Raw genomic sequence first — 12953 nt, 5'->3', positions numbered from 1 at the left:
TTCTGATAAAGAAGTAGAGAAACATGAGGAGAAAAAAGAGACAAACTGACTCCTACACACAGATTTGAATCACAGTTTATCTGGAGTGACAAGAAAAAAATGTCAGGTTGCACTTTAGGAGTTTCAGCCAAAAATGAGACATCTATCATTTGACACCATTTCCACAAAAATGGCATCTTTCAAAAAAAAGAAAAAGAAATAGCAGGTCATGTAAGTGTTTGTCAGGCAAAATTATGCCACTCTCACAGCTGAATAGGCTGTAGTTTAGAGGTACTGAAGGGGAAATGTTATGTATATTATTCCCACACAAAATATGTTTAAAAATAAAACAGAGGCTGAACACTGAAATGATCTGACTCAGCGATTATCGACAAGATTTTCAAAGCCTCAAGCCTTTTACTTAGGTTATTTTGTTTTTAGTCTGACGCTGTTTAGGAATTAATCCTTGATTTTCCACCCCTGATCAATAAATAACGTTTTCTTCTGTCTTCTGTTTCTGTTAAGAGGTAGAAGGATTCTTTGACAGACTTGATATTGGAGCTGTAAAGGGTGAGCCTTTTTTATTCTCCTGTGGTTTTCACTCTCAAAAGAAGCAGAGAAGATGGACGCTGGGCTGTTGTCCAACACAACAGGGCTTTGCACTATATACTGTAATCTTCTATTCAGTCATGAAGCCTGATTTTGATTGGAAGAAGAGAGAAAAGTAACTCAGCCCGTGGGGGAAGATAACCTCACTTGTTTCCATGCCACTTCATTCTTTAAATCATTTTATATTTGCCTGAAATGAGTCACAGTTAGTCTAAACTGAGCAAACCATGCATCTTTGTTTCTTCACAATTCTGATTGTTGAGAAATCTGTAGAAAATACCATTTTTGCTTTGAAAGAAGAACAATTTTCCACTTATTTGAAGCAAAACAAGATTCAATAGCAAAAAAGCAAGACGTCGTGCCTGGCGGATGGAGAGATGAATCTTCCCCTATATGTCTCACAGGGAGAAGATAATGTTTCTTTTGTCATGGTTGTAATAGCGGATTCTGAATAGGATAGATTAAACATCCAGAATATATTGATGTTGCCATTCAACTGATAGTTGCAAGTAAGACAGTGGGCAGGAGTTTCTTTGCACCTTTAAAACTACTCGTCCCTCTCTCAGCACCTACCTGCCTCGTGTAATAGATGTGCAAAGTATTTTTCTATTCCAAGGTTCTGACACTTGACATCAGATTTAAAAAAACGATTGACTTTCAAAGACTCAGAATGTCATGCAGTGTGCTAAGACATATTTGTCTCTCTGAATTTGACATCATAGAAGCTCTCGGTGTAAACAAACACTGGTGAAATCATTTCTAAACTTCTGCTGAATAAAAACAAATCCATATTACAAGGTTTACCCATCACGCAGAGATCAGGCATCTCAATAGATTGGGTTGATATGTTTTATTTACAAAAATCTAGTATTGTCAAGGATAGTTTTACTGTAGCTAAACAAAACTAAAAGGTCTTATTGATTTTTTTTTTTTCTTTTTTATTCAAACAGGTAGTAAAGTCAATTAGTAGTCGGTAGTATTATTTCTACAGCAAAAAATGACAAGCGTGTCTCAGGGGAAATTAAAGGTGTGTTTGCTTTAAATGGGGTTCTTCTAATGCTTTTTTAACCAGCTGGCCTAAACATGACATGCCTGATCTGCATGCTCCTGTTCGCTAAGAAAAATACACCAAAACTAAACTTGCTGCATTGAGGCACTGTAGGAATTCACTTCAACATCATGTTAATTAAATGTTACTTCTTTATGTTGTGACCACAGTAGTTGTATATTGCTCTGTGAAGTGAGTATTAAATGTATAAATTACAATATAATCAAGAAAAATGTTGCAGAACAGATTATTTTTGGGCAAGTCGAGCTACATCAGAGAACAGTTGAAGTCACAAGCCATAGAAGCAAGGTTAGACAATAGAAGAAAAAGGCAGAAAACCAATCAAATAAAACCACAACTGACGGTGTGATACTAACTGTGATAAAGTTAAAGGTCAGCAGCGATAGGGAGGATTTTAAAGGGGAATTTTATAAATTGTACACATCAACCTCTGTTTACAGGCCTTGGGGAGTGGCCTACTATATGTGGAAGAAGCTGTATAAAGCCTTTTGTGGCTCCATAGGGAGCGGTGCAAAGTCTGATAAATGTCCTCAAGTGTCACTTAATTGGTGATGGCTGGGTCTGAAGACTACAAGTTTGAAAATGAAAAGAATCTGGGGGTGAAGAAGTGAGTCAGCAGAACTCCGTGGCTCCTCATCTCTGTTTGACGCTAATGGTTTGATGCTACATTAGCCACTACTAGCATAACAGACCCCGATCGCCAGCTGAACTGCGGTGAAGTTGCATCGTTGGTAAAGAAAGAATAATACATGGAAGAAAAGATTATATCTCTGCTGGATCAATTTTGTTACATATTTCTGTAAAACTGTCCACCGTGAGTCTGACAATGTTACAGCAGTGTACAGTATACGGTGGATTATTCTTTTACCACCAAACCAGGACAATGAAACAATAGTAAAAAGAGGTGGGTCAGTGTACAAAAACACAAGTGTACATCTAAATCACAAGATGCAGTTAAAAGCTGTACGAGGCCAGGTTTTTGTAAAAATGCCGGACTCATTAATATTACATCTTCAGCATCACAGCTGTTGCGGTTGAATTTGTTTAAAGTCACTCAGTTACTCACAAAGTTACTCATTCTGCCTTGTGCTGTTGCCAGCGCGTAGAGTTATCTGTTGTAGATTTCAAAAACAAATCCCTGATAGGGCCACTCGGAGCTCCTCAAAGTCCTGTCCTTTTGTGTTCATTGCACATTAATCAGAGATCTAAAGTTACACTCATTACTTCTAAAACGGGTAAAGTAATGCCAGAACTGGGGTGATGCAGTTCCTTCTTCTAGTACACCACATCAAATCAAACATGTTTCCTGTGCAAGTTGGAATGTGAAAGAGACTTTTGATTCAGTCGGGAATAAAGAGAGTTGGGGTCATTGAGGCAGGAGGAGGAAATAAAAGCCTGGATGTCTCTCATCAAAAAGATACAATAAAAATGGCTTCATTGGAGAAATGTACAAAACAGGCCTACACAAGTCCTTTTGTCTGAACATCAATGTTAAGGTCACCATCAAAGTATAGCGCCACTAGCTGACAGCATTATATCAGCTGATACAGTGCCACATTAATTCTGAATCACGTTAATGGCTCAGCTATCTGAAATTCTGGATTTTGGGGGTCAGAAACAGCAGATATAAAGGGGTCTGAAAATCGAAGAATGTGTGTGGGACAAGGACAAAAAAAAAAAAAAGACGGACAGGCACAGAGGCAGCTGCACAGACAGACAGACGGAAGTGTGTGCAACACTCTTTCCTAATGTCAATCAGCTATATTTTTTCCCGCTTTCCTAAAGCGGCTATAATTAATATCTTCATGTTAAGACTTATATGTGAAAGGAGCAAGCGGCTACCACCGAGCCATTGCAGAAGTGCCTTAAACCTGCCTTCTATCTTTCTTAATGGCCAGCAGGGGGTGGCTCCACTGGCTCCAGAAAGAAGTCTGGCTGTTTATAGTCTAAGTCAATCAGAAAATGACTCTTCTTCTGCCTTGATTTAATACCTCAATAAACATATTCCGAACGTGTTTGGGGTCTCAATCGCTAGTTTAAAGTAATCTTTAATACAGCATAATGTTCATTTTGTAAATTATGGTCCCATTTAGAGTAAAATAGACAATAAAGTAGGGTATGCTCAAGGGCGTGGGTACCGTATGATTGACAAGTCGCCACCGCCACGGTGTCCTCAGGTTCTCAATCAGATCCACCCCTCGCTTCTCCCCAGCGTCACCCTTTCGTCAAAATATGGTCACTTCTTGATCCAAGAAAACAAACTTGAGGCTTTAAACCAATGGGTGACGTCAGGGTGGCTAAGTCTATGAAAAAGAAGTCACTCGCAGTGTTGTCTATATACACAACGTTCCACTTCTGGGATTGCTCTGGTGAAGCCGGAAATTACGCTGGATGTTCATAATTTAGGTGCGAATATCCTTTACCTTGAGGCTTGGGCTTCCTTTGTGTTGGCATTTTAAACTCCGGTCGATTTCTGAGAAATGGTTAACCTTCTCTCAAATCTCTGCAGGGTAAATCCAGACAGCTAGCTAGACTATCTGTCCAATCTGAGTTTTCTGTTGCACGACTAAAACAACCTTTGACATACATATGTTCCATCAAAACAAGTTCCATCCCGAGGCTATTTTGCAGAGGTGCCATTGCTCCGTATGACGCTTTTGGCGCGTACCCACTGCTAGTACCAGCTCTGCTCGGCTCGGCCACAGTGCCCCGTCCTCCATTTTCCACTGCAGATTAGTACCGCGTCATGTGTGAGGCGAGAGTGGCTGGTCGTCATAGCGCCGCTGCAGGAAACTGCCGTGACCTAACGCGACACACACACAGAACGTCGAAGGTGTGTTGTTTTTGATTCTCTGCATGTGGCTGTTGCCACAGCCAGAAGACAAATTTTGTTTCAAAAGAAGCTGGAGGTACCAAAAATAAACACTGCTGGCTAAACTATTTAGAAATGGCGGGTCACCTTTCACGTCACCTTTTAGCATTGCTTGGAACCTCGACAGAGGTGATACTAAAAAAAGTACCTGTTGGCTAGTACCAAGGACTTTTTTTCATAATGGAAAAACAAAAAAAGCGAGTCGAGCAGGTACCATGTAATGGAAAAACGCTTTTAGCCATCCTGGAATACTGTGTGGACTAGCCAGACCCTTCTCCGCAGCTGTGCCCCCAATTTCTTCTGTTCTACAGCTGAGGGAAGAGTGTGCATACATATTGTAAAGCCGTAAATCCCAACCGAGGGTACTTGTACCCCAAAACGGTATTTCAGCAGTTGGATGAACTTGGAATCATTGTAGAGTAGCTCAGCTGATTTGGAAAGATTTAAACTGTGAATTAAATTCCACGGTTTAGGAGGAACACTGAAGAGTAAATAGATACGGTAGGTAAATAGAAAAGTCATGGTTACATGGTTGAAAGCATCCAAGCAGTAGAAGTACAGGTACAAACTTGACCAAACTTACTTCCAAAAAAAGAAAGAAAAGAAACCAAGCGTAAACGTCAACTATTCCAGTATCACATTATCCATTGTATGTGATTATTGGTGTTAAATAACAGCCTGCTTCAAATCCATTCAACTGCTGTGAACCACTGTTATACAGAGATATAGCTATAACTGCACAGATCAGAGAAAGGGTAAGAAAAGGAATAACATTAAATAATAGCAGACACCCATTGGAACATGCATACCCAAAATCTGAAATAACAAGGAAACTGAAAAAAAAAAAAAAATTCCATGACGATTTACATCCCTAAGTATAGCACAGAACACTGCAAGAGCTGCACAGTGGGAGAAGAAGAAGGTATCCTGAGGCAGGAAAGCAGGACAGCGCTGCTTTAAGTAAATTGGTTACAGAGTACAATGAGACCTCTTCTAACCAGTGTTGGGAGGAGGAAACTTCATCCACATCTGCTGGAGTCTCAGCTGGCCTGGCAGAGCCTCGGCTTTAACTGGATTAACAACAAAAGCCGAGCTCAATAACTAATAGGCCTCTTCTTCCTCCTCTCTGTTCCTTCTCTCTCTTTACTCCGTTCCCCTCTATCCTCTTCTCTCTCCTTCTCTTTCTATCTTGCCGCCTTCCTCCTCCTTCAGAGTGAAGCAGAGAGATAATGCGGAACACTTTCATGCCTACTGCTGAATTAAACATGGAGAGAACAGCTTGTACTGGGTGCTAAAGCTGGAGCAAAGAGAAGGGGAATATGAAAAAGATGGATATATACAATTCCACCCCTGCACAGGGGTCCCTGGAGCGCTGCTGAACATTTCTTTACAATTAAAAAGATCTGTCGCAGATAGACTGCGCTGAGGAAAACTAAACAGGACAGCCATTTTCTTTACTAATTGGCCGGGTTGAAAAGGACTGTCAGTTGTCGTTGGGTGGAAGCAGCCAATCGCCAAGCGCAGGGTTGGCATAGCGCTTCAAAATACTCCTCTGAGGATTCCATCCTACCTCCAGCTTTCATTGCCGGAGCTGTAAATCCCATCTTGCCAATTTGTTATTACCTCCACATACTTTTTGTCATATTTCGCGGCAGCCAACCAATTGGGCCCCACAAGTGACAAATCTGCCCATCTCTACCTCCAGGCTGGATGGTGAATACTTGACAGTGTTTCAAACGTTCTTGGTCTCAGGTGGTATACAAAAAACCCCGGCGATGTCTTCTTATCCTCTCAGCAGGGGCTGAGGTTTCAGTTTCTGTTCTGCCTCTCGTCTTTTTTAACTCTCGATTTCTCTGATCTGAGAAGAAAAAGTCTCCCTTTCTCTCCCGGCCTATTTGGTATTCCCCAGATGGAGTACCAAGCTACCACCCTCATCCTCCATGCTCCCCTCCCTCCGTTCCAGTCTCTTTCCCCGTGACAGAGCCAAGTGACCTGTTACAGCATCCTCTGCTATGCATGGGCGCCACACACGCGGCAACAAGGACAAGACTTTACAGGGGTTGCGTTCAGGACAGCAACCTCCCAGAGCACACACCATGTAAGGCAGGGCAGCAGGCTAGAGATCAGAGGGGGACGCTTGTAACTGATGCTTGTAACAGCATGACCCCATTTTCTACAGTCCGTTTTACTCACTACAGAAAGGGAAATTCAAGAAAGTGTTATTTAAGGATGACCAAATGTTATTTAATCTCATCAAAGATACATAATCTTGTTGAGCCCCAATTTAATTAGTCCATTGGATGTGTTTCAAAGTTGCATTTGAATGTTCTCGCAAAGTTCCTCAACATAAAAGAAACGGAAGAATTAGATGTTTTGTAATGAAGGCACCAAACTTTTTGACCCCATTTTCATCTGCAAGGCATACAAATGTGATATGCATCTGGATATCTTATCTGGATGAGAAAAACATGTGTTAATGCAAGCTGTAAATGTACACAGATTGCATTAAGATTAGACATCAGCCAAGTGAAAATGCAATCTACACAGTATGAACAAAATCTGTCAAGCAAGTTCAAAAGTAATCAAACTATGCCTTTTCCTGCTGGCTTAAGCAAACACGACAAAAGCAACAAGTAGCAGTATGTGGTCCACCAGACTCACTTAAAGGTGAATTAATATTCCTTTTCGTATTTTCTGTCATATCTACAATGTTAAATTGTTGGATTTTCATATTAAACGTGGCCAGAGCTTCAAATAATGAGGTCAATGTATTTCAGAGAAATCCCTGTCAGCTAAAACGTTCAGATTACGATCTGTTTTCAACTGTTTTTTCTACTCTTGGCTCTGTGTCACGTAACACATGTAGCTATATGCTAGCAGCAGTGAAAGATGTAATCTTGGCCATTGTTGTTAATTTCCTGGGTCACATTACTGTTAAAACATGTCCGGTTATGTAGTATTTGGTTCAGAATCCTTTATTTGTGATTTTTGACAGTAGAAAGTGCTACTATAGTGCTACTTCTGTTACTGTGCACTGCGAACTATAGTAGCTGCATGCTAACGCCAGTGAAACCTGTAATCTTGGCTGCCAATGTTGTTAATTTCTCCCCAATTTCGGGTCAAACTGCTGCTGAAACGTGTCCGGTTGTGTCATATTTGGTTAATACGCTTTTATTTGTGTTGTTCACAGTACAAAGTCCTGCTGTATACTCCATGAAGTCAGACACCGACTGTAGAGAGCCAACAACAACAGGAGCGAGACACAGACTGCTGACCAATCAGAGCAGACTGGGCTTTTTTCGGGAGGGGGGCTTAAAGAGACAGGCGCTCCAACAGAGCGTTTTAAGACAGAGGGTGAATACAGGTGCAGCAGCCATGGGCAGTATGAGAGAAATAAAGTGGTTTTTTTAAACATTTACGCATGTAAACATGTTCTACTACAAACACAAAATAAAAGTATGAACATGAAAATGCTATATAATAGATCACCTTTAACTAATTTGCATATTGATTACAAAGTAGAACAACCAGAACTAAATGCAGATGTCCAGATAACGTATCCAGATACACATAACACAGACCACATACCAGGTGTAAATGGGGCCTTCAGTTGTGCTGCACTGTAGGCAAAACTGTGATGTAATGGGTAGCTTCCAGGTGTGTGGGAGTGTTTGAACTTGAGAGAGGTTGTTGTGACAAAGGGACTGCACTTCTCCATGAGTTAGCAACACTTAAAACATGTCCTGTAGCAGATCTGTTGGGGAAGCTAAATATCCCAGAGCAGGTGCACTATACTGCGTTGTGCTTTGAAATGTGCTGACGAAAGAAAAAGGGAGTCTTATTATTTATAGACAGATAGCTAGGCTCGGCTTAATTAATTACCAGCTGTTTCCACAGAGAATTGTTTCAGAAAGGTTTGTTTTTATTGAAAATGGGTTGTGCAAAAACAAAAGTTATGAATGATGATGAGTTTCCTCACTATGGGTACATGCACGCTACAAGATTTTCTGGGACTAATTAGGTTCCAAAGTTGTGATCACAGTTGACTGTTGAGAATTATTCCGCTGCAAGAGACCCTTGGAGAAAAGATATATAGTGGCCAAATAGAGGAAAATGTGCTAGAGAGAGATGACTCCAATAAGTCAGGGATTGTATTTTTAGGGTGAAAATCAATAACATTTGAAACTCCAAAAAGGAAAGAATATATCTTTCATTTGGGCAATACATTTAAAAAAAAATAAGTTATCTTTAAATTGTAGGCTCAAATTGCAACCTGGACATTGCACCATACATTTTTATCTAAATGAGAAAATGTAAACAACAGTTTTTTTTGTCCTGCAAATGTCTGGATCTTGGAGCATGCATGCACCCTGCAGAGTTGAAAACACACTTCAATACTTTACCAAACTGTAGTGCAGTGATACAATAAACAAGTCCTACAGTACAACATGTGACACGTGTGGCAACAGAAGTTACAGTATGGCTGTTTGTCAGTTACTTTGAGATTAATTAGCAACCTGTCCAAACACTGTGAAACGTTATGATATGTTTCCACTGAAATGTATTGTAACTAAGCAGATATAACGGTCTCATTTACAGAATAGCAGACTGTATAATGTTCAACAACAATCAACAACAAGGGACTTGCTCAGGACTGAAACCCACTTCCTTAACACAACAAGATAGATCAACTGGGGTTTTGAATTTCAGATTTGAAATATCTCAGCTTTCAATTCATGGACAAGTCTGTGTTCAGATCTTGAAATCACTGAATTCATTTTGAGTAATAACATCTTAATTATTATCACAATATATTGTTACATTTTAATGAGGCATGATGAATGAAATGGGACGAGACTTATAATACGAGTATGAGACCATTTTCGGTAAACCTGTTTACTCACTTAAAGATTCCCTTTTCAAATCCTTTCTCAAAAATATTACTTGAACTAACATTATGCAAAACTGTAAATATATACCACACTGTTTTATTGTTGATTTTACTCACAGTACCCTCTACTGCAGAGTGAGTCCAGCCACACAGGTTGATCAAACACTCCATGTCTACAGTGAGTGAGTGTGTGGTTGTGATGTGTCATAGCATAGTGATCTTGTAAAGCAGAGTGTGTGCTCAGTTCAGCTGCTGAAGCATGCAACACCAGTCTAGTTTGCTCTTATTTCATTTCATTTGAACTGTGGCCTTGGTCACATCTCTTTTTCCTAACTTTAACAGGCTCTACATCTCTAAGGAAGTTTGCCTGTGATGCAGAGATTTCCCCTTCCCAGAGCCTCCCTGTGTCACAATCATTCCGACATCAAATAGACAAGTGATATAAGCAGTTAATTGAGAAATCGAAAAAAAAAAAAACGATGAGTAGGAAAAAGCTGGGACTCAATAAGGCAAATGTGTTCCAGAAACATAAGAGCTGCGTCATGCATTAGCAAATGTGTCGCAAATAATATCTATTCAAAGAAGTTCCGTTAATTAATTACCTATCATTCAGTCTCCAAATCATCAATATTAGAAATTGCAACTTTCCAATCCAGTTTTGCAGTCAACTATCTTAATGTTCAGTGAGAGACAAACAAGTCCACCTTGTCAGCAGATGTTGTCACGTATTTTTAAGAGAAACAGTTTTGTCAGTGCACAAGAAACAAAAGGTCTGGGAGTTTGGGATTTCATTTAGCCTGTTTCACTTCCACTCTTTAAATGTGTCTTTCCATCCAATCAGAATACAGAACATGGAATAATCTGGTACATAGCCTAAGAACATTCTGCAGTACATGGAAAATGAATACATGAAATACAGCAGCCTCCAACAAAGCCGGTGAATATTTTGCCTTGCTGAATGCGACCCAGATAGGAATATAAATACAAGTTATCCCCTTCTCCCTGCACACAGTCATTGCGGCACTCGTCTAAGCCGCCCATTATGTATATAAAGAAAGAGCAGCATGAGAGAGAGATGTAATGTGTGTGGGACAGAGCGTCAGCAAAACACACAAATGGTGCAGGATGCATGTGGAACAGAAAGAAGAAAAAGAAAGGCAGAGGAGTAAAGAAAGAGGAAATGAGAAGAGATTTAAAAAGGGGGAAAAAATAGAGTCAGTAGAGTTTTTACCCATTAAATGAGTCATTACCGACCCAATGTTGTACTGTCTGAAACCCCCAAGGATCCCGGTGTGTCTAGTCCTTAGCGAGATCAACACCATTACACAACATCAAAAAGCAACAACAGCATCTACAACAAGAACAATAACAACAACAACGACAACTGTGCTATAGTGAGATGGCGCCCAATATATAAATGATGCACATCATTAACACCACAGCCAGCCACACATTAGCACACACCGTTAAGTCTTTTATGTTTCTCAGTTTAGTGGCCCTCGCTCCAGCGGCACCCATCAGGAATCCAGGTGGTGTCACAGGGTGGGGCAGGAACCCAGAGTCACTGTACGTAGCCCGAAGCGTAAGCCCGAAAAAAAAGTTGTCACTGGGATGAACAGAAACTCCATCATTGTTGCCAAGGCGACAAGTTTGGCTTTTCAAGTTTTTAAATGATTGGGGTGAAGTCTCAGGCCTGTCAGAAGAGAGCGCAGCACAGTGGCACTATCCACAGAAGCCATTTGAACAGTTTGATGTGGAGTTCAACATGTTGATGATGGGTTTTTTTTCCAATTTATTTTGAAACAGGAAGGCGATATTTCAATGGTTCTGCTAAGGTATAAAACACGAACAATGTAGTCACTCAACACAATCACACACTAGCAAAGCTGAAGAAACAAGAACGTAGCATCAAGCAGCGTCGCATCAGAGTTGCTGTGGTTTTTGTTGGCTTTTTGCAGTCATTTTTTCTTCTTTTCGTTTTGTTTTATTTGGCTGACACCGAACGAAATCCTTCTCCTTGATAAAACACAGTCACATATTCAGCCACATTCCACTACTGCCGTAACACATTTTCCTTCATCAGCTTCAACTTGACTTTTTCTTTTTATCACTTTTCTTTTAATCCTCTTTTATAATAATATACAGTCAGTGCCAAGCAGAGAGGATGTAATTGATGCCATCTCTTTAATCAGGTTGAATGTGAAGCAGGAAGGTGTTTAGCCGATAGAAGCGATGTTGATTTATTTGGTGGGGAAGAAGGCTGGCTCCAACTCCCCCTCTTCTTCCATCCACATCTCCTTTCCCTATTTCCAGCCCTCTCTTCCGTCCTCAGACATAAATGGCAGTCCGGGAAATGACAGAGCCATCTCTCTGAGACTCCATGTCGTCGTCGAGGTACACCTCCATTTCTTCTTCTCCGCCATGGCCTCTGCGGACGTGATAGGCTGGAGGTAGCATGTCCCCGCCTCCCCCGATGCCTCCAAACCTGTCGTACTCTTCCTCCATGCTGTCATCCAGGTCGAACTTCCTCCTCTCAGCTTCGTCTATCTCGCCACTAAGGAGGATGTCATGGGCGGAGGGGGGGTTGCCCATCGAGGCATGGTGGAGATGATGATGGTGGTAGTTATTGGCCTTTTCCGTTAGAGTCCCCGTGGCGTCGCAGCCCTCGCGGTATGTGTAGATGGGCAAGGGCCCATTGTTGTTCGCACCCGTCCCGTTCTTACTGCCATTGTTGCCAGTCCCACTGAAGAGCAGGCAGGCTTTGTTGCCATAGTCTCTGCCATTGCTGCCACCGCTGCCGGCTGCTATGGAGTCCCCGCTGCTGGGGAAGCCTCGCCTTTGCCGCCGGCGACTCCGGGTCAGGAGAACGGCAACGAGCGTGACAACCAATAGCAGGGCCAGGAGTGAGCCGATCACGGCGACCGCCACAACGCTGGCACTTGACGGATCCTCCAGGGCTTCTGCAGAGGGGATGAAGGGGGTTGGAAGGAGGGGTGGAAACATGGGGGGAGGAAAAGAAAAAAAAAAAGGGCAGGAATTGATGGCTGTTTTTTAAGGAAGTCTTGCTCAGTTTTGGAGGAGGTATTCACAGTTCTTCTTGTATTGTTTTTGTGTGCTGTAATGATAGTAGTAGTGTCATCCTCTACGTGTGTTACAATCCTCTTACAAGTGTGTAGTAATGTTCTTCTCAGTGTAATCCCTTGGTAAGGGTGAAGTCAGTCATTGCTGGGATCAGGCTGAATGGGACTCATTCACTCTCTCCCAGTGGCTTGTTGTGCTGCATTTTGCAGACATTTTGCTCTAAAACACATGTCTGTCCAGCTGCTGGCACTTCAGTTTTTGTCGCCCCGCCCCCCTTTGCCAGCTGGGGAAAAGCCTTTACTACTGTAACAGTCCTTTGTTCTATACTTCATGTTGGTGTGAGCCAAGTTTGCCTCTCCACTCTTGTTTCAGTCCAAGATTGAAACAATGAGAAATGAGTTTACAGCACTAGCAAAACACAGTTTGTTTTGTTCCTCGTGCTGCCTTTGCCA

At 41.5% G+C, this 12953-nt stretch overlaps 1 protein-coding gene across 2 annotated transcripts in view; it reads right to left on the bottom strand.

Annotated features, from left to right (window-relative positions):
* Positions 1 to 12953, bottom strand: part of pvrl2l (PVR cell adhesion molecule related 2 like) — a 304740-nt gene that overhangs the window by 111437 nt on the left and 180350 nt on the right. Inside the window, exon 7 of one of the 2 annotated variants that reach the window (XM_078267049.1) lies at positions 8431 to 12380. The exons of the other annotated variant lie outside the window; for it this stretch is intronic. Coding sequence (XP_078123175.1) covers positions 11749 to 12380 — 632 coding nt within the window. The 3' untranslated portion in view covers positions 8431 to 11748. Of the gene's footprint in view, positions 1 to 8430; positions 12381 to 12953 lie in introns of those variants that run through there. 2 annotated transcript variants of the gene reach the window in all.

The sequence above is a fragment of the Sander vitreus genome, chromosome 14 (genome assembly GCF_031162955.1).
Source record: "Sander vitreus isolate 19-12246 chromosome 14, sanVit1, whole genome shotgun sequence".
Taxonomy (NCBI): Eukaryota; Metazoa; Chordata; class Actinopteri; order Perciformes; family Percidae; genus Sander; species Sander vitreus.
The sequence above is the reverse complement of the archived record's forward strand: the minus strand, read 5'-3'. Positions and strand labels throughout refer to the sequence as shown.